We start from the raw sequence: 23,105 nt of genomic DNA on the forward strand, positions 1-23,105 counted from the left end.
AAATTCTAATTCTTTGGTAATGATTTACTTCCAGACTAATGCCATTACCGTTTCTAACAGTGATGTGCGCACTCCTTGCGTAGCCTCAGATTTCACTTCCTGTTTACGTTCCGTAAATGACGTCACGTCGATAAGGTTAGAGAAACCGTTTCAAAACCTAAACAGCAGAGAAGTTGAAAAATATCCCATCATTACTGAAACACGTTCTGTCTCACTTGCAGACTGGAGCACCGGTGCGAGAGCGGGACCTTCGGTTTGAGCTGTATCGCTCAGATTTAAGAACGAAGCAAGCTACCCGGGCTGCTAAGCGAAGCTAACGCTAATATTTGAAAGCTAGGTATTTGAAAACGAAAACAATACAACTTCAAGACAGTGCCCAGTTTCTTTAAGGATGGAGAGCAAATACAACCTTAAGAGTCCAGGTAAGCCTGATCCCAAAACAACTTCTACAGCTTTCAGAACCCTAGGATAAATCCTACAGCTAAAATCCAACACTTTAATGTTTCTTAATTAGCTTAACTGTTATTAGCCTCCGTCCCAATCTAAATGTTTACACTGGCACCTTTATTTGGTATTTTTTCTGAGTTCTTTCTGTTGTGTGGGATGCTTTATTTATTTTTTTTAAACTCTTCGGTATTCAGAGCAAACCATCTGTCTGTTGAAACTGTACCGGCTGGCTCTGTCCCTGCACTTTTCGTGTTGCGGAGTTCTTTGACGTTACACACGTAATTAAGGACACGTCTGCGTGTTCAGCGTTGTCGTTAGCTGCTTGTGTAATATTAGTGATCATGGGGACGATTTAATCGGCTGATTTTGAAGGTTGACTTTAAGAAACATAGCGAGCATGCTGGTGGTGTGCAACCCACAGCAATAATACGTAATGTTTATTTAAAAAAAAAACGTTTTAAAACAGTATATGTATTTTTATGACTTTCACTTTCGTAAGAAGAAGATTTAAATGAGTCACGGAAATGGGAATGAAAAATATTGTGCACTTTGCAGTATATTGCACAAAGTCTTTAACGCTGAATATAAATCATGTCTTATGTCTGTTGTGATTATGATAGTTGCATTTTGCGTGCATGGCTCAAAGCTGTTCTGGCAGGGTCAAAACTTGGCCAGCTGTCCAAAACCTTTTCACTGATCCCTGATAATGAGTGTTTAGAGGTGAGCCTTATAGTTTCTCAGTTTTCACTGGGACAGAAATGAACTGAAATCAGAAACATCTTTATTTGTGCCCACAAACAAGGAATTGGACTCCAGTGTTCCAGGTTAACTGGTTTTTACGTTAACTCTCTATGTTCCGCAGATCAAATGGTCTTCTCACTTTGCCAGTGTGTCTTGCGGTTTCACAAGAAAGGGCAACATCTCCAGCTCGTACAAATGCCTATGTGTCTCAACATTAGCTTCAGGCAACAATTAAATTATCTCAATTAAAAAAAAAAAAAAAGAAACATAACTAACAAGCTGACATTTTCCTTATGACACCACCGATCTGCTTGAAGGACCCTCAGTCATGCATGCATCCTGTTCACCTGTCAGCTGTCTAACGTCTGCTGCTGATGTAGGAAACATGCCCACATTAACTGGTGTTAGACACAGTTTAGTGGGCAGCTGCGTCCTCAACATAATGTAATGTCATCACAATGGCTTGTTTCCTGAGTGCAGAGCTGCTGGAGATTGTGTTTCCCCTCAGAGTGACTGATCTGGGTTAAAAATGAGATTTAAAACGAGGAGCGATGAACACTGAGATAACTACAGAGCACTTCATAAGCGAACTTGTTGCTTTAATGAGAATTTGTTCTGCCACCGATTTGATCAAATGGACTAAATAGCATCCTCTCAAGATGTGAGTATGTTCAGGAAACTCACCCAGGTTTCCTAATAGACACATAGGTAATAGACACAGGCAATTGATGGTTATTTTGAAAAAGAAACCCTCTTTAAATCTCCACAATGCTGAGTAAGTGTATTTGTAATGTTTTAATACATCAGCAGGTTGTGGCATGAAGTGCTAAATGCACTTGTAAATGACCATTTCTGTGAAACTTTGGTTATTATGTTGATGGGTTTTCATGAATGGTAGGATGATCCATTGCAATGAATTATGGGACAGCATTGTTTCTTCTCCCTTCACAACAAATGACTGTAGAAAAGATGCATGACCTGGCTGCACTTCCTTCCATAGTACAAAAATGAAGTCAAAATTTCCCACTTGTGGGAGCTGCCGTATTGCACGTTTGGAGTCAGTCTGTGCAGTAGTGACTCGAGGTGGAATAGCTGTGTCACCTGCTGGATGTGACCGTGAACACGCCCCCCTTCACTTTTTACGTAGCCCATCTTCTCCAGGTTATCTGCTGATGGGTTTACTGCGACTAACGACTCGTTAAATTAAATACAACCACAAAGTTTTGTTAGTATAAGCTTCTAATGAAGTGTTATTTTTAGCTGGTGAACTGGTGACTCACTGGACTGACAAGCTGGAGTCAAACGCACTGTTTATATATTTACTTTTTCCTCCCTCGTCTCCTCATCGGCCAGGTATACAGAGCGATGCAGTCAACTTGCAAAGCAGTCCACGACATGCAATCGGCTGTATTTTATGCAATAAAATGGTGTCGTCTTTGTCCCAAGCACACCCAAACAATTTAAAACATGTGGTTGCTCCATCACACCGCAAACATAACCGGGTTTCTCACTATAGAATGATCAGGAATCCTGGCATCCATCAGCGTGTACATAGAAACAAAAATCTCCACATCAGTCTTGTTTGCTTACATTTCTGTACCGTCATAAGATGGTACTAAACATGCTCTAAATCTTTTAAACAATTAGAGCGTTAAACCTTTGACGGTTTTTGAGAGCAGGTCTTTATACCTGTAGCGCTTTAGGTCTCCTTTTTTAGCTAAATGCTATAATAGTAGTGACAGCGGTAGACGTGCGCACAGTCTGGAGATGCTTTTTCTTTTCATTCTCTTGTCTATGCCTTTCACGTCTTTGGTGTTAGCTTGTTATTATGTAACAGTGTCTCTTTTTATCCCTTTGGACCTGGTGTGAGTCATTCCTAGTGGCAAATAGTCAACATTTGTGTTGCATAAGATGATTTGGCATATAAGGATTATCACCTTGGGCCTGTTACTGGACTTCTGCAGAGACAGTTGTGTGGGAAAGGCTTTTCTTGTCATCTCTTCCTACTATGGGGGTAGTTGCAGTTCTGGAGGTAGAGCAGGTTATTTACTAAACGGATAGGTTGGTGGTTCAATCCCTGGCTGCTCCATTGTGCATGCCAAATCTGCTTGGGGCAAGATACTAACCCCATGTTGCTCTCTGATGCATCTATTGGAGTATGTGTCTGAATGTTGGATAGAAAGCGCTTTGAGTGTTCAGTTTGAGGAGAAAAGCATCTTACAAGAACCAGTTTATGTACCATTTAAGACAGAGCCAAAAATGGAAAATGAATATGAAACTCAGCAGGCAATAAGGAGCAGTGTAGTTCCTGTCAGTGTCTCCAGGCACAGATACGTTAAATGAGAGAATGTCATAATGAAATCCAAGAAAAACCATGTTAATTTCACTATCATTTTCGTTGTCATTGCATTGTCAACTCTAACTATCACCACCTTTGAATTCTATCTTATCTTATCTTCCCATCTTTAGCTTGCATGTAACAGAGCTTTTTTTTTTTTTTTTTTGGGAAGATAAATTTGAAAAAAGATAATTTTCCAGAAATTGTGTGGCGACATATCTGAATGAATGCAGTAGTAACTATAAATATAGCACTATGTTTTATGCTTTGTAGTGTTTTGGACTCAACGATATTGGCAAAAAATGAAATCATCATTGATCACAATTTCTTTGAGTGCCAATGCAATGGTAGTGCAAGAGGATTTTGTTGTTGGTCAGTTATTTAAGACCTGAGCAAATATGGAATTTATATTATAGTATTGGCCAAAAAAAAAAAAGTCGCCACCAAAAAAAGGTCACACACTCTAATATTTCATTAGACCGCCTTTAGCTTTGATTGCGACACGCATTCTCTGTGGCATTGTTTCAATAAGCTTCTGCAATGTCACAAGATTTATTTCTATCTAGTGCCCATCACTCTGGAACAAGGTAAATCTGGACTCACCAGACCACATGACCTTCTTCCATTGCTCCAGAGTCCAATCTTCATGCTCCCTAGCAAATTGAAGCCTTTTTTTCCGGGTTGCCTCACTGATTAGTGGTTTTCTTACGGCTACACAGCGGTTCAGTCACAATCCCTTGAGTTCCCTTTGCATTGTGTGTGTGGAAATGCTCTTACTTTCACTTTTAAACATAGTCCTGAGTTCTACTATTGTTTTTCTTTGATTTGATTTCACCAAATGTTTAAGTGATCGGCAATCACGATCATTCAGAATTTTTTTTCAGGCCACATTTCTTCCTCGAAGACGATGGGTCACCGCTATCCTTCCACTTTTTAATAATGCGTTGGACAGTTGTTAACCCAATTTTAGTAGTTTCTACAATCCCCTTAGATGTTTACTGTGCTTGAAGCATGACAATGATTTGACCCTTCTCAAACACACTAATATCTTTTCCACGACCCTGAGTTTTGTGTGTGTGTTATTGATATGTTGAACTGAGTAACGATATCCAATGATACTTAGCAAAAAATCATGCAAGTCTATGCTTCTGGGGTTAAACACCATTTATACACCACACCAACTGCCTTGCTTGCTATCTGGTAATGTGATAGTGTCGTTACCATTACAGTATTTGCATGCTACAGTGTTAAATAATAATGTTATACTTTTACTGGTTATAAATGAAAGTTTCTTATTTGTTTACCGTAACTACCATGTTAATAAGTAATTTCATTACAGCCAGAGTAAAAATGCTAAGCTAAAACATCAAACAACACAGTAAACAAAGCTTACTGGAAGATGTTGATGAAGCTGTTAATACCTCACTTTCATCATCATCATCCATACAGTTCTTAGAAACTGACATACCAAAGTTGGCTTTCAGGCTGTCAGCCTTTAGATATACATTACATTGCCAAAATTATTTACTCATCTGCCTTCAAACATGAACTTGAGCTGCATCCCAGTAGTAATCCAGGATTTAATACAATGTCGGTTCACCCTTTGTGGCTCTAACTGCTTCAACTCTTCTTTGGCAAATGTTTAGCTGGCTTAAGCACATTTACTCAGGGCCTTATTGATGTGATATTCTTCTGCTGCCACGGCTGTGTGTCTGTGAAAAAGGCGTTTGCTCTGTGTTGTGGTGTCCTGATGACACACAATTTCACGAGACTCAAACCTTAAATACTGATTCATAGACATTGTCCCCCATTAATGATGGACATTTCTAAGTCTAAGAAAACTAGCTTGTTATTTTTCATATTCTCCGCAAGTCAAAGTAAATAGTTTTTAAAGGTGAAATATAAAAGTAAAATCAGATGTAGTCATTTATACATTTGACTCCAGACGGCTGATAAATTTGCAAGAAAGAAAGATTAGGTCATTGTGTGTAGAGTTTTGAGGTGAAAAATGAATTGAATCGGTTTAGGAATAAGGGTGTAACATGACAAAACATGGTACAAGTGAAGTGGTGTAAATGCTTTCCAGATGTACTGTAGCTTTCCGTGCAGGTGGTAACCTTTTTTTTTCCTTTTTCTTTATTTCTTTTGATGGAAAGCGGTGAAGAGGCTGATGAAGGAGGCTGCTGAACTGAGGGATCCCACAGAGCACTATCATGCCCAACCACTAGAAGTAAGTTTGGCATTTTTATGCTATTACTTTACTCTATAGTCTAACAATGCATGACAATGAAAATATAAGCAGGCAATGCAGCTACTTTTACGCTACTTTTACACTACTAGGTACTACTAGTTTTGATAGCCTTCAAGTTACAGTGTGTACAATTTTCACCTATAGATATCAGTTGCAGTTTGTAGTGAGCTTGACTGCAGGTCAAAATTGGTGTGAAATCAAAGACGTGACCTGGGATTTTCAAACTGATAGAATATGGTTATTAAAGTTCTCCGAATTCTCTTTGAATTTTGTGACCTCACGGTCAGAAGTCAAGTTTTCTGAAAATCTTTTATATAAGATAACCCATACTTTTAGGCCTTTTATATCTCACTATATATCCCTGTCTTGTCTCAGCTGGGGTCCTCATTTAGTGTCACAATCCTCAAGCTAATACAAACACAAACACACTCCAGTAAGTTCATTGGATTTAATACTTAGTTTCACTTTCATAAGTGATAGATATACGCTGGCTATGACTTCTGAAAATATTTGTCTAGTGGTCAATAGAGATGTTTAGCTCTGCAAGTCACTTTTTATTTCTTAGCATATTTTTTTCTTATTTCAAATCAGCTGATAATATCAGATAATCAGCTGTATAAAGCCCTCTTGTTCCACAGTTGCGATAGGGATCATGTCTTTAGTGATATAATAGGCTACTGTGGCTTTAAGATGGTTTGTTTCGGGGCAGGAGGCTGGGAAGACGTCGCGGTCTGGGATACAGCACGCAGGTTCAAGCACTGTGGCGCTGTTGTAAATGGTGAAAATGATTGGTAGAGCTCGAACCTTTTGTCGGGACGCTTTTTCGTCATTCTCTACAGAATACATTATTCTGCTGCTCATCTGACACTTTGAATCCAAACCATCTCCAAATATTTGAGCCGTTGTTTTTCTTTTTACCAACCAGCTACTCTGCGATAGCTACTGTGTCCATCTGGTCGCTGCCTGCAGGTGAAGCGATGGGCGAGTTGTGTTCAATGAGAAATAGAGGCGGGGCAGAGTGACGTGTAGAGACAAGCCTGGACGAGAGAGACTGGCTCCACAAGTATAATTATAGCAAACGTAGACTATATCGATATAAATGATAGTGTCACATCTTATATGTCGTATCAAAGTATATGGATTTTTTTTTTTTTAAAACTTGATATTTCGCCCAGTCCTACCTTCTGTTGTCTTCTCAGACAGAAATATGTTCTTAAAATTAGGGCTGGGCCATATCACACCGTTCATGGTAATACCGGTATAATGTTGGGCAACGATAAGAAAATGAAATATCGTGATAGAATATGGGTAAAACGTGCATGCGCAGTGCCTTTGTTTTCATACGCACATGGCGGCGACGGAGAATGAGAAGGGCGAAAGCGGATCGTTGAATGAAACAGATGAACCAGAATTGGTTTGTAAAAATGCTGCAACTTCAGTGGTGTGGAACTGGTTTAGCTTTCATCCGTCAGATACACAACAAAGCACTATTTTTGGTAGAGCATGCTAGCGGGCCGTCGTTATTACCGTGTTGTTTGGAAAATACAGCACACTTTAAATCAATCCTTTGATTTTTCTGAAAATCGACAGTGTCCTTTATAATCCCGTGTGCCTTATGTATGAATTCTGGTTGTGTTTACTGACCTCGAAACGATTTTATGTACACGGCGCTCGAAAATCTGTCAAACGTTTTAGTACGACTTTGCTAAGCTACGAACCCGCACCGCTTGATGGATTGTCGGAGCATTACGGCTATCGTAGGCAGGAGCCTGGCGGAGTGATACGTACTGTGCTTCAACATAATGTTACCGTATTGTGTGTGTATAACCTCTTTTTAAGTTTTGTGGATATTATACATGGTTATGCTGAGGATATGTCGGCCTTTTGGTTAAACTGTCAGCAAGGAATTTGCATTTGCACTGTTAATTTTTTATATAACTTTAATGCACATAAAAAAACAGCTGCTTGTTTAAGTGAAAATACATTGATGTTTTTTTTTCTGCACCCATAAAGTTGTGGATTTGTAAAGTGTTTTGTCTAGTGTCAATTATATCGTCAGCTATGTCGTTATCGCAAATTTTCAAATATATATCGTGATAAATATTTTTGGTCATATTGCCCTGCTCTACTTAAAATGATATTTCCTTCTTTCTGCAGGACAATCTCTTTGAGTGGCACTTTTCTGTTCGTGGTCCTCCAGACTCTGATTTTGATGGTGGGGTTTACCACGGCAGGATCATACTTCCCCCAGAATACCCCATGAAACCTCCCAGCATCATCCTACTCACAGTAAGATGCAGATGAAGATCACATCTTAGCTGCATTTGATTATTCTCCTGATGCAGCAGATAATCAAAAAGCTGAAAAAGCAATTTTTAAGAACCGACAACTTTCCCAACCTTATACACTGACCATGTTTGGCTTCACACATAACTGCAAGGCACATTCTCTAAAATGAACATTATCAAAAATAAATATCGTTCTAGGCTTACCAGTGAGCATATGTATGGCCCTGATTCCATTCAAGCCCAGGCTTACACACCTGGAGGAACAAGCTAGAGCTCAATTTTCTTTTGAAACAGTCAGGGAGTTGAACGTAATAGGGGAAGAAGTGAGCTTCCAGAACAGTTCAGGTGTTAAGATTAAGGATGTTCCTGGCCAGGCAAAAATGAGACTGACTGACTAGTCTAAAACTATGAAGTTCAATTTTAAAATCGTTTCATGGAAATTTCAAAAACTAATAACAAAGGCATTGTAAACAATTTACCACATTCTTCAATAATGAATCATGCCGCTTAACTTTTCGTTTTGTGCGTTATCAACATTACACGTACATTATATTCAGCATTATACAACATTATACTTTAAACAGTTAAAACAAACCTGCTGCAACAGGGAAGCCCAAACCTCCCTCTTGCTGCCACCTCCAGCTTATCCGAGGAAACTTCAAGCCTTTCCCGGGCCGGCCGATAGATGTCGTAAGATCTAGAAATTTTTAACAATTAGATTCAATTGCTAGTAAGTAAGGTTGGGTGACTGGACGAATATATTGCCCATCGATGATAGACTGAGCCTTTCACCGATCGTTTTTACAAGACCAATTTATTTATTTGCCCGTGAGTAAGTTTGCTGATAATGTTGACTGAAGCTAGGGAGAAGCAGTCAACAGAAAAAATAATAGCGCCCATCAAAAAGTCTGCGCCTGCGTGAGTATATTGCCTTTTGTCGGTTATTGGACCGGCGAATGTCAGTTGGAAAATTTTTACATATCGCCCAACCTTAGCAGAAAGTCTGGTACCGACTAGTGACAACAGCGACCATTAATCAAACATTAGTAGAGTCAAGATGTAAAAGAGAACGAGGGACATTCAAGCTTCTCCCTTTATTGTGTTTTTCACTTTAATTAAAACATTGAATGCATAACTTTTAACATTTCATTTTTTTCTCTTATTTTAAAATCCAGCTCTAATTTTACTTATAAAACAGGGGGAATCGATTAACTCGCACACACAGTGGGGGAAATTTAATTTTATCCCATGCTGAATTCCTCTCATACAAAAAAGAATAGTTTCATATTTTAATGGTAATTTCATTTTAATGTTGAGAGATGGAATGTCAGTAAAAAAAATAAAAAATAATAATAAAAAAGTTGAAAATGGATTTGAATGTCATTGAGTGAAATAAGTATTTGACCACCAACCAGAATCCTCACGTTGGGAGGAAGTCCTGTGGTCAGGAAACCCAAATCAAGGCTGGACTAGGCTGCATGACCATAAGGAAGGCGCTTATTGAAAACGGATCAAATATTTATTTCAGTCAGTTATAGATCTTTATGTAATGTGTGGATTTTTGTTTATATGAAACAACCACAAAAATGAGACTGTCGAAATTTAAAAATTCACAAGATCAAATCATCCTTTTCCCACTATATTCAGGCAGCTGTGCGGTACATGTTTTAATGACTGATAAAAGTTAGAATTTGTTGTGAGAAAACTGTGTTCACATGTTTTCACTGACACCAGCTACTATTTTATTGGTTCTTTGTTGAACCAAATTTTTAATTAGATTTTTGTTTGAAAGCTCTGACATTTGCACAGTAGTAGCCTCATTTTTATTTGTTAATACTGCTCAAAACTTATGTCAGTTTGTGTTCATAGGTTTTGAGAAATATGTGCTGTGCCTCTGTTTTCCCATACGTACCAATACCACTTTCTTTTTATTCCCTTCCATTAGCCAAATGGGAGATTTGAAGTTGGGAAGAAGATTTGTCTGAGCATCTCTGGCCACCATCCCGAGACCTGGCAGCCCTCTTGGAGTAGTAAGTATAGGAGACAAGATCCCAGTTCTCCATACGTATCTTATTCCCTGAGGTAATCTAAGTATTTAGAGGTTGCATTTGGAAATAAGCTCCACAAAAGAATTTGTAGAGCTGTGAAATGAGATGTGTAGGAAAAGTACTGAAATGATCATCACTAATTAATAGCACTGATGTCTTGCATGCAAAACCATCCAGGTAAGCACTGATGCTCTAATGCTGTTAATTGGTACAGAAGTATTCCTGATTTCCTATTTTTGTTGTATGTTTGTCACACTTCAAAGTTTCAGATCATCAACCAATTTTAAATGTTAGACAAAGATGACACGAGTAAACACACTATGCAGTTTCTAAATGAAGGTGTTCATTATTAAGGAGGAAACAGAGGAACCCACCCGAGGGATTAATAAAGTTCTATCTTATCTTATCTTATCTTAACAATCCAAACCTACATGGCCCTGTGTGAGAAAGTGATTACCCGCTAAACCGAATAACTGTTTGTGCCACTTTTAGCAGCAACATCTGCAATCAAGCGTTTTCAGTAACTGGCAATGATTCTTTTACAGCTCTGCCCACTCATCTTTGCTGAATTGTCATAGTTCAGCCACATTGGAGGGTTTTCGAAAATACACCTTCTTTTTAAGGTCATGCAACTGCTCCTCAGTCAGATTCAGGTCAAAACTTTGAATGGGCCACTCCAAGGTTTTCACTGTGTCAGTAAGTCATTCAGAGATGGACTAGCTGGTCTGTTTTGGATCATTGCCTTGCTGCAGAACCCAGTTGCGCTTCAGCATTTTCTCAAGGTCATCAAGGCCGAGTTACATGAACAAATTGGAGTCTATTAGATAGATATGATAGAAACCACCACAGTGCAGTACCTGTAAAACCTACAGCATGCTCTAATCATTCTAAGAGAATATTATGGTCTACAGCACAGGTCTCGGACTCCAGGCCTCTAGGTGCCGGTGTCCTGCAGGTTTTAGATGTGTCCTTGATCTAACACAGCTGATTCAAATGGCTAAATTTCCTCCTCAACATGTCCTGAAGTTCTCCAGAGACCTGGTATTGAACTAATCATTTGATTGTGTTGACCTAGGGTGAGATCTGGAACCTGCAGGACACCGGCCCTCGAGGCCTGGAGTTTGACACCCCTGGTCTACAGTATCTAATGCTGCACTGAGGTCTAGGAGGACAAGCACAGAGACAAGTCCACTGTCAGAGGCCCTTATGATGATACATGTGTTTGGTTTTGCTGCTGGCGGCTGCAGTTTGTCCTGATGTGGTGTAGTGCGGTGTAGTTTTTGTGTGTGTCGGTGGCATATTGACTGCTGCTCTTATCTATCCGATCTTCACTGACGGGTCAAGATACCTCATTCTCCTGTGTCAGCGTTTACCACCAGTTCCCCTGTCATTCAGCAAAAGTTAGACATTTTTCTTCGTTTGAACTACAGCTGATTAGAGTCAGGTATAAGACCTTTTTTTTTTTTTTTTTTTTTTATTGTCCTGTGGTGTATCGTCCATTTTTAAAGGCATTCAGTGACTTATTATCCTCCACTATAAAGCTGCCCAGACTCCTTATAGTTGGAGATTTTAACATTAACGTAGACGACAACTCTGACCTCTTTGCCAGAAGCTTTACTGGCATCATGGATTCTTTTCATTTCACTCAGTTTGTGTCTAGTCCCACACATACCAAAGGACACAAACTGGACCTTGTTTTTACTTTGGGTTTAAATATTGATTCTATTTGTTCTGGGGACATTTTTACTTCTGATCATCACTGTATTACTTTTAACTTGTCTTTCTCCTGCTTGCCGTGTGGTCAGCACTCACACCTTAAATTCCTCTACTGCTGAGAAATTCTCTGATTCTTTTAAGTTGTTCTTATCCCCTTATGATCTTACAACAAATCTTTTTAATAATTACTGTCTTACTGAAATTAGCTCGTTTCCAAATTCTCCCTTCGCATAAATGAAACCATTCGCTGCTTAAAGCGTTCTTGTCGATAAGCTGAGCACATGGTCTAATAAAGGATCTTTCTTTCAACCGTTCAGTTAGAGATGCGAGAGTGCCTATTTCTCACATCTGGTTACAAAGAGCAGAGGTAATCCTCAGGTGTTATTTGATGCCATTAGTAATATTGTTACTCCTGCTCCACCTGCCACCCCAATCTCTTCAAATAAAGGTGAAAATTTTCTGTCTTGATAGAAAAATTGATAATAGAAGAATTACTATTTCTCCATCAACATTTACATTGTCTGTTCCTGCTCTAGCTCGGCCTGTTATTTTAGAGTTGAAAACTAAAGTAGACTTTTGGCCCCCAGACTCTGGAACTCTCTCCCCCTGAGTTTGAGATCTGTGCACTCGGTGCTTTCCTCTAAGAAAACTAAAATTAAAACTTTTTAGACTTGCATTTAGTGTCCTTAGATTGCTTGCTTGCCAAAGTCAGTATGTTAAATGCAAAGAGATCTTTTTCAGTACTGCATGAACTTTGTATGTGAAACATTTGTTTTCTAATATAAATGACAAAGCTCACTCCAGTAATCTGCTTCTGGCCTAAACAGTATTGCACTTTGGGTGCTGGTGTTGATAGATGAACTTGTGCTGAGGGTCTTGATATAAGAGTATTTTTATACACCTCGAGAGTAAAAACGAATAATTTATTACTACCAAGAACTCCTCATTAGTTTGTAACTGGCGTTTGGTCCGTTTGCTGAGTTCTGCTTTCATGTTACTTCTCAGCATGGAACTTTAATCAGTGGAAACTCAGTGGGAGATGCTGCATCTTCCTCAAAGCATTTCTCTCTACTGCCAACCTCTCTTAAGTAAGAAGAGTTTCAAATCAATAACAGAATTAAATCAAAGACAAAGGTTGCTCCTAACTTCTTTTTACCAACAAACTGTAGGTCACATGGCCAGCTATGCCTCAGAGATTTGACTTCCCCTGCTGGGTTTTTAAAGTGTTGGCTCTAAGTTGTGTCTGATCCTGTTTGCAATGACCACAGGAGGCCTGACTTGATAATTGAACAGTGCTTCCGATTGTCACAGACAGGCCAACTGTAGGGTTCCAGGTTTATGCTCACTACTCTTGGTGGCTGCTTTAGTTCATATGATATGCCTGCATATTTAATAAAGCATGCTTCAGATAATTAAACATTCCCTCTGATGTCTCTTTGGGAAATATTTAAATTTGTATTTTTTACATAGGCTGATTTATTTAGATATGGTATCGTTACTCATGAATATCTTGACAAATGTTTTTCCTCAAGCTGTTTTCTGGTCTGTCTGTACTTAATACTGTTTATTTTTTAAAATGTAAGCTGAAGTGTATTGTGTGTATTGTTTATAGCCCAGCTATTTTCACAAACTTTGGTCATAGGTTATACACACAGTTAGAGATAGCAGGTCATCAGAACTGAAGTATGACAGTTTGCACCAAAGTGACTTATTTCAATAGACTGGCTGCTGTTAAAATTTGCTGCTTCTTCTTGTCTTCGTCCTAGTGTCTTTTTCAGTCACTTAAATGAAATTTCTCTCTATTTCTATCTATTTCTCTATTGATCGATGGAGCAATAGATCATCGCCGTTTACGAATAGGAACATAGAAAAGAGAGACCTAATGTTTAACAATCCATATTTAACAGCTTTACTCTGGTGCAGTTGTGGATACTATATTGTTCTTACTTTGATTTTTTTTTTTTTTTTTTAATTTATTTTAAATTGTATTTTTGATGATTTTTCTTTTGGTTTTTTTGGTGGTCTGCGAGCAGATAGCCGCTAAAAAGAAGGGGTTTTGGGGGGATTACAGGAAGAGAGAAGTTGCAGAGAGGTGTGTAAGACTGGTCCCAAGTCTCAGTCACATTTTGGGGGGTTTAATAAATTTCACCAGATGTCTAGAAATGGGAGCTGCTCCATCCAAAGTGGGATGGATGTCGTCTCTCCTAATAAGATCAGGTTTTCCCCAGAAAGTTTCCCAATTATCTAAAAAGCCCACGTGATTTTTTTTGGACACCACTCAGACAGCCAGCAATTTGAGGACGAAATGCATCACTCCAGGTCCGACTGGGCAGAGGACCAGAGAAAACAACATAGTTTTTGCCAAAGTCACACACTGTTTCAATATAATTATAGTGAACTCTGACTGACACAACCCGATGTTATTGCTGCTGATATGAATGATAATTTTTTTTACCAAATCTACATTTACAAGCAAGATGTATTTAAAGAACAGACAGTTCAGAGAATAATTATAAACTGGACAATTAACAGGTTGTCATGGCCAAGTGAGGCTAACAATGAATATCAATAGTCAATACTCAATCAGCTTTATTCGCCACATGCAGGTTGTCCTGCAGTGGAATGGACCCGCCCCCCGACCTTACGTTGTGTTTTTCATTCACTTGCTATTTTCTCCTCATTGTTTACACACTCTCTCTCTCTTTTTTTTCTTCCAGTTCGCACTGCCCTCATAGCTATAATTGGATTCATGCCAACAAAAGGAGAGGGTGCCATTGGATCTCTCGATTATACTCCTGAAGAGAGAAGAGCCCTTGCCAAAAAGTAAGATTTAGTAGATACAAAAATCTTTTCAGTCTGTCCAGTTGAGAATGGTAATAAGGTGAGTATGGCATATTGCTGCATCTTGTATGAAATAATGTTACAACCTCAAGTAGCAGGCAAGCAGGAAGTGGATATGATCCTCATAAAATATTCAAACAGCCAAGTCCGTTCAAACATGTAATAGAAGCACCTGAGCTCGAGTCGACATGCCTCATTGCTAATTACTGGTCTATCACAATCTGAAAAGAACATTTCCAGGCCAGTCCTGGTATTGAAAGATGACAAGTTCATCGTTGCTGTGTGCTGCCAGTCTCCAGAGGACGCGTGAGCAGACACTCAATTTTCATATCACACTGTGTTTTCCTCAGAGAAAATGGTACAAAGCCAGCGATGGTAAAGTTCAAGCTAAAATTGCTCTTCTATTAGCAGATGAGATGAGTTTTTGATCATCCGGTTATTTCATTAGTTCATGGAGATGAAATGGATAGGAAAACACACTGTGTGATGAATACAAGGCTGCTTGTCTCCATGATGGCACCTCCACCCCTTCCCAACACACACACACACACACACACACACACACACACACACACACACACACACACACACACACACGCAGTGGCTGAGGCAGCACTAAAATGTTCATTTATTAAATGAAAATGTAAAATATTACTATTTAAGTACTTCACATTTACACTCATTTTGATTACATATTCAGAAATGACAACATCTGATCTTTAGACACTTTGTGAAAAGACAGTCTGCATGTAAGGACAGTTTGAAAAATAGTAAGGAAACTTAAACCTTAAACTTCAACCAGCTAGTTATTAACATAATGTTTGCTGGATTTAGTCCCTGTTCAGATACTGGCATCTCTGCAAACATAATGAACAAAAACCAATCTATTGCAAATACCTAATAAAGATGGCATCTGGGTACAAGTCAGTAGCAGCTCAGATTTGCACTTTAGTCACTGATAACATAAGACAGAAAAACCCTTTGACATCTAATGAAATAATGAACACTTCTACGTAGGGATGCCATTGTTAAAGTCTTAAGTCAAGAGATGCCTTTATGAATGTAAATGCAGAGGGTTTAGAACAAGTTACAAACCATTGGTTAAAGTCAAGTACAAGAACAGTAGAGGAATGGCATCATTAAACATCTTATTTATAGTTTAAAGAATCAAGATGGATCCTTTCATTTTCTTGTTCTGTCAACTTGAGTTCACAGTACTAACTCCTCTGCCAGTATTTTCTTGAAAGTAGTGCTGGACAGTGCTGCTGTGAAAGAAGTATCAAAGAATAAACAAGAGCACTCAGAGAGTGTAATTCCTCCTGAAGGGCAAGAGCTATACTAAAACTTTGTTTTATGATGTTTTTGTTAAAACATGCTGTTCCTCCGCTACTGCCTCGTTTGAATTTTGGACGAAAGGGATTCTGGGATATTGCATTTCGTCATTTCGATTTGATTGGAGACCAAAACAGCCAATCAGATTTGCATCCAAGTCTATGATTGGCTGGTTTTGTGGCACAACTATAACGGTGTACAGAAAGAGTTGAACACGCACGGGCAGAAATGTTGAGAGCGTGAGCAACACATTGCGAGCGAGCGCAAATGCAAAAACTGAGCGAGAGGGGCTGCTGTTGTGTGTGTGTGTGTGTGGATAATAGCAAACACTGAAATAAATTTTTTGCACGCAGCAATGAATTTTGTTCACTCAAATTTAGCTTTTCTTCGCTCAAAATAAATTTCTCCTTAAAATGCAACACTTGCACCTGCAAACTTTTTTTACGTGCGCTCAAAATTTTCTTAGGTGCGCTCAGAATAGTGGCACAAAAATAACGCCATAAAAACTCCCTGAAAAGCTTTCAGTTAATCCAAAATACTGCAGCGAGTACTGACAGGGACTAGCAAGAGAGAGCATATTTATTCTATATTGGCTCCCTGTTAAATCCTCTGTTAAAACTAAAAATCCTGCTCCTCACATACAAGGTCTTAAATAATCAGGCCCCATCTTATCTTAAAGACCTTATAGTACCATATCACCCCAGACACTATCTCTACTTTTAAGATTAGGCTTCAAACTTTCCTTTTTGCTACAGCATATAGTTAGGGCTGGATCAGGTGACCCAAGGTTAAGGTTACTTTATTTATACCCATAGGGAAATTTGCTTTACAGAAAAATAATAGCATTTGGCATCCCTTCACAAAACACACACACCTAATAAAACCTGACAAATGCACATTTTTTGTAATTAAATCAAATGAATCAAATCAAAACCATTCTTATTGAGTTCGGTGACAACAACAGGGACAAAGGTGTTTTTATAACGCTTTGTCCTGCATCTTGGAACTAGAAACCTCTGTCCAAGGAAAGACGCTGAAATTCACCCCATAGAGGATGGGAACCATTTTTAAGAACTGATCGAGCTGGGAGGCTAAACAGGGCTGTGACTCACCTATCAGATGACTGGACTGTCTCTGCACGGAGTGTTTCTTCTTCAGTAACCTTTTTTCACTCACTGTGTTTTTATACACCTCTCTGCATTTAATTATTACTTATTATTAATATGTGGCTCACTACCAGAGAATGTCTTTATCCTGTCTTCCGCCCCTTAATCCCAACCGGTCATTGCAGATGGCCGCCCCTCCCTGAGCCTGGTTCTGCTGGAGGTTTCTTCCTGTTAAAAAGAATTTTTTCCTTCCCCCTGTGGCCAAAGCGCTTGCTCATACGGGATCATTTGATTGTTGTTGTTTTTTCTGTTTTCTCTTTATTATTGCAGGGTCTTCGCCTTGCAATATAAAGCACCTTGAGGCAACTGTTGCAGTCTGGTGCTAAATAAGTAAAACTGAATTGAATGAAAAATAAGAAAATTATATCTTGAAAACTGTGAACACTTGTTTGCTGACAAACAGACAAACAACGCTTGTAAGCCAGTAGCAGACGTAACTGCTGCTATTCTTTCAGTATATGTCTTGGAATTTACAAATAAGCTCTTCCAGCTCTGTGAGCCGACATATGTGTTCTTGATTTATGTCTGAAAGGGTTCCAACTGTAGTTTTTGTGGAAAAACTATCAACCAACCACTGTGCCTATGTGGTCCCTGCTTTTGGAGACACAGGCTTCCCATTTACCATGTCATAGTCCAGTTATGCGAAGACTGGAGGCCAAAAAAGAACATTCGACATGCTGTGCAAAATTCCTCATGCCGAATAAGCCAAGCTTTTTCTTTGTACGTCTAAACTTGACTTGAATAGAATCTAATTACCACTTTTTTCCAGAGGAAGACTCTGATTTGGATCATTTAATACATAATGTATCCAAATTTATCTATGCCACCTTTTGCTTGAGGAGCTTTACAGTGATAATGTGCTGTTCCTGAGAGCATGAGTCATTCCACAACTTCACAGCTGTAATATGAGGCCATTAGTTGCTTCTAGGGATGATTAGCTATTCTAACACAATCCAATGAAATCCACTGAAACATCTTTTTCTGTACTGCTCATTTTTTTTCCACTGCATTAAGCGTCTCTGTTGATCGTGTTCCTAGTAATATCACACCAAACCTTGCTGTCAGGGCTGAGATGTTGGCCTAAAGGTGCACACAGTATTCTAAGCTCTTAACAGGGGCATGTCAATGTTAAAAAAAAATTTACAGCTGACGATACACACTGTGGCAGTCAACACGATATAGAAAGTCACTGTTACAAACACACTTGCAGTCACAGTGTAATCCCGGTACTGATGTTTGAAGCAGAGTTTTGTCTGTTTGTATGGGATGATGGGAATTGATACACAGCCCTAAAAAGTATGGGCAGCTCAATGTAAAAGTCTTTAGAACTGTATACTGTAATTGGTACCGAATGGGCGAAGCACCACATGGTGTTACATTTTTCTTTGGCACATACATCAAAGAGCCACACTGCATATGCTGCTGTGAGGGTTCTGGTTTTTCTTGCTTTGTTCATGTTGAGAACAGCAAGTTCTCTGACCATCATCCAACAAATCTGGATCTATGTCTTTGTACCAAACGCTGCTCACTGGCTGTATAACTATACACAGCTTTTTGCTCATATTCATCTCAAGATTCACCAACATAATTCTGCCTTTTGTTGTATTTTTTGTGGGGCAGTTTTTTACTTTTCTTTTTGGGATGTCAGTGGCAGATTTTGTTGTTGTTGTTGTGTTTGTTCCCCCTTAGCTGTAAAAAGCTGATAATGTAGTTCTGATAATGTAGTCACTTTTATTTGAAAGTTCTTAAGAAACTCAATGGTCAGGGCTGAAATTCTGGAGAAATTTGAAGTTCTTAAATTTAATGTGACCGTAAAGTTGGGGAAGCTTCACGGTCAGAAATTTGAAGCGCTGAAGAATTACAAAAGCATTGGTGTTTCTTAATAGGTTGGCTGTCTAATAAAAGTATGTCTCAGCTTAATGCTTGTTCTGTGTATAACCAACATGAGTTGGGAGTAATTGAGCTATTTAGTTTTTTGAGTTGATTGTTCTGTGTTCAGAGATTTGAGGCTGCCATGGGATTTTGTTTTTTGTAAAGTTGAATGTAAATTTTATTCTTCCAATAAAGTTTTGACAGGGATTTTTTTTTTTTTTTTTTTTAAATGGAATAACATTTTTAATCCTGTTCTGGACTCTTTGGTTCAAGCCTGTTTGAATTTCTAGCACTAGATTTGAACATGAATATCTCAGCCTAAAGTTTTAGTCAAAATGGACGAATCTATAATATGGGAGAGAAACATCAAAAATAGCTGTGTATTGGTAAACTATGTAAGAAAAAAATATGAGTAAGTATTTGATATTTGAAGCTTGAACATTTTATAGCAGCCATTATACAGGGTGGGCCATTTATATGGATACACCGTAATAAAATGGAAATGGTTGGTGAAATTAAAGTCCTGTTTGTGGCACATTAGTATATGTGAGGGGGCAAGCTCCTCAAGATGGGTGGTGACCATGGTGGCCATTTAGAAGTCGGCCATCTTGGATACAAAATTTTGTTTTTTCAATAGGAAGAGGGCCATGTGACACATCAAACTTATTGGTAATGTCACAAGAAAAACAATGGTGTGCTTGGTTTCAACGTATCGCCAACCATTCCCATTTTATTACGGTGTATCCATATAAATGGCCCACCCTTTATATCCAAACCTTGGATGACAACAATTTTAGGCAAATTGAAGATGGTTTAACAGAAAATGTTCTAAAACTTTAGTGATTTCAGATGTAGTGACTCAGGTTTTAAACTATTTTTGTTTTTGTGGTACAACTTGTCATATTTGCTACAGCCAGCTTGAAAGTTAAATGCCATTTTCTTAATTTGTGTGACTAGGAATTTCATGGTAAAAATGATTCTACATGTTTTATCTTGCAATATTGTGAACTTTGTTTATTTAGAAATTGCCGCCAGTTGTTTTGGGGTTTTTTGCCTTTTCTTATATTAGTGTGTCCTCAGATAGTCCAGCAGGAGCATTGGGCTTCTTTTCATATGTTTACGAGCCAATATTGAGACAATTTTTAATGCATCTATCGAAAATTACACACCTGATTTATTTTGGTGGTAAGAAACACCAGTGAAAATTTCAGGCCTTTATTTTTTATATATTCATGTTTAACATTGCAATGTGATTTCAATAGGTAAAAAAATTGTTTAAAAGTGGGCCATTTTTCCAAAAACAAGATACAGCTTAAATTATCTATGAAGCTAAACTTTCCCAACATGCATTATATATGTCCAAACTTTGAGCCAAACATTTTTATGCAAATTGGAAATGGTTGAGCAGACAATGTTCTAGTAACTGTCTGATTTGAGGCGTGCTGAGCTGCCCCTAACTACCATGACCCATACAGTGGTGAGTCAGTGGTCACAGACTTCCACAGGCTAGACAACAGCGCCCTGACTGCTGCTGGTATCGGGATGAAATCCTTGGATGGGTCCTGGGTTTATCCAGAGGATTCAATCCCCAGCCTCACTTGGCAAAAATGGTTATTCCAGGAATTGATACTATTCACTCTTCCCCATGCTTGTGTGACCTAAATCAAACAGAACACCTCTGGGACATTATTTTGTTGTCCATCTGAAGTTGCCGCGTTGTACCTGAGACCATCCAGGAGCTCAGTTATGCCCTGGTCCAGATCTGGGAGGAGATCGCCCAGGACACCACCCGTGATCTCATTAGGAGCATACCTTGATTTCATAGGGCATGTGTATCGGCATGTAGGTCCCATAGAGAGTACCGTTTTGAGTTCCTGCTGTAGTAGGTTGATCAGTCATGGAGTGAATTCAATTTTATTCACGATCATTATCTAGAAGGTTCCAAGTGTGAAACTCAAACAAGTCCTTGTGGCAAGATGACATCACCACATGCCACCTGTTCTCTGACAGGTCCCAGGACTTCTGCTGTGAGACCTGTGGCTGTACCATGCGCTCTGCCCTCCTGGATCTAACCCCCAATAGCAACCCTGGTGCTGAAGACCATACGGCTAAAGAACTGGCTCAGCAAATCAACTTTAAGGTACAAACTCTGGCTGTTACATGAGGCGGGTTAAATTCATAGTTCTTTTGTTTTATATTTTCTCTGTGCATGACAATTCATAACAAAGCTGATTTTGATAATAATTGTTTAACTCGTATCACAACTTTCCATAATTATATTGAGAATACTGGAACTCCACAGATTATATCCAGAGCCTTTATTTATTAGAACCACAGAGCAGATGGGCCAAAAGCACTGTTCATTGTGTTAACCGTTCATTATTGAACATTGGAATGGAAGCTAACATAATCCCACTACAAAGATTATAAAGTCAGTGCATAATTTAGCAAATACCTATTAAGATAGTTCTCACCAATGTTTTGCAGTAGCGCAATAGGCATGCCCCTTATTTTTACATTTCTTTTGTTTGAGAACTATGCAGGATGAGAATTAAAATTAAATATGAGCAGCTTGACCTTTAAAAATCCGCTACTGGAAGAATGTAGGATGAATATATAGATTTGAGGTCTGGCCCCATTACAACACGCAAGGCATGGTGTAGATTACATAAATTGACTGTGTTTATGCAGGCAGAGTCCAGTTTATCCAGAGAATCTAGTGAGAATGAAGGAGGAGAAAGTGAACCTTCAACCCACACCCAGGGACCCTCCTCTGCAAGCCAAGAAGCTGAAAAAGACCAGGCCGAACAGGTAGGTATCTTTTTTTTTTTTTTTTTTTTTACCACTCTTGTTTTACACATGACAGCACATAACCTGCAGCCAGCTCGCCACCTACAGAGTTATCCATCCCAGTGGTTTTGTTTTATTTTATTCTGCATGCATGATACATGCATAAAGTCGGCTAGGAAACCAGATGTTTACAGAGTTGAGTCCTCTGAATTGTCTCTTCTCCCTGTTGTTAATTCCTCCCACCAGACAAGCACAGACATGTGCTTGCTAAAAATAAAACAATGATGATTTGTTTTCTTCACATGAGTTTCAGCCCCACTCTGCCCAAATGAAGAGATTTGTTTAACCAGTGTCCAGTGTCTTACTCCCTTTGAAGACTTTTTCACCCTTTAAATTGCTTTACATTATGATCCCACAATCTTCCATAACTGTTGGCAGGTGATTCCAAAAACTGCCATGACTGGGAGTCTTTGAAGGTGAAACAACAATTTACCATAGGGATTGTACAGAGGGTATCATTCTTTTAACCTGAGTAAAACTCCATTGTAACTTATATTGAACACATAACAAAGTAGATTTTCGGCATAAAACTGGCTCCAAGTACCACATTTTAATTTATTTTTTGCATTACATTCATTTGCTAACTTTCATGTGTGTTCTGGAGCAGTTGTTTATCCAAGGAAGTACAAAATTTTAAGTCATAGTTTTAATAAATACATTTTGTCTATAATTTGCACTATTAGCACAGGTTGTGGCATCAGCACAAAACAGTGCCATCTCTCCCAGTATGTCATATCACATATAGAATAATATAATATATATAAACATTTGATATAGAGTAGTAGTATCGTATAGTTGAAAAAAAAAATGTCAGTTTAAAATTCAGTTTCGGCTAAAATGTATTCTCATGTTTCATAATTAAAAGTATTGTCAAATGTTTGCAAGAACAACTTTTGTATTTAGTCCAGTCCATTTTTAACATTTACGTAAAACATCACATAAAGCTGTCAGGTTATAATTCATGTTTTTCACGTAATCTAGCCATGCAATTCATCCATATTCCACTTATCCATTGTGGAGGGGCTGTCCCAGCTGTTATAAGGTGAGAGGCAGGGTACTACCCTGAATAGATCACCAGTCTGTGTCAAGACCAACACAGAAAGACAGCGCACGCACATTCACACCTATAGGTAATTTAGATTCTCCCCATTAACTGCATGTCTCTGAGAAAAGGCCCGTGGCCAGATAGTGAACTTCAACCCATTCAAACACTTC

The 23,105-nt window shown here is 38.7% G+C and overlaps 1 protein-coding gene across 2 annotated transcripts in view; it reads left to right on the forward strand.

Moving 5' to 3' along the window:
• Window positions 1–23,105, forward strand: part of ube2j1 (ubiquitin-conjugating enzyme E2, J1) — a 43,135-nt gene continuing 20,030 nt past the window's right edge. The window contains exons 1-8 of one of the 2 annotated variants that reach the window (XM_085246126.1): window positions 1–135; window positions 222–422; window positions 5,683–5,756; window positions 7,935–8,066; window positions 10,011–10,095; window positions 14,547–14,652; window positions 21,051–21,180; window positions 21,732–21,851. In XM_085246126.1, the coding sequence (XP_085102252.1) occupies window positions 392–422; window positions 5,683–5,756; window positions 7,935–8,066; window positions 10,011–10,095; window positions 14,547–14,652; window positions 21,051–21,180; window positions 21,732–21,851 (678 nt within the window). In that variant the 5' untranslated portion in view covers window positions 1–135; window positions 222–391. Of the gene's footprint in view, window positions 423–5,682; window positions 5,757–7,934; window positions 8,067–10,010; window positions 10,096–14,546; window positions 14,653–21,050; window positions 21,181–21,731; window positions 21,852–23,105 lie in introns of both variants that reach the window. The other variant, XM_085246125.1, reaches the window with a different exon arrangement.

The sequence above is a fragment of the Mchenga conophoros genome, linkage group LG15 (genome assembly GCF_057382185.1).
Source record: "Mchenga conophoros isolate Kocher_MC1m ecotype Shallow Benthic linkage group LG15, M_conophoros_male_GT1.1, whole genome shotgun sequence".
Lineage (NCBI taxonomy): Eukaryota > Metazoa > Chordata > Actinopteri > Cichliformes > Cichlidae > Mchenga > Mchenga conophoros.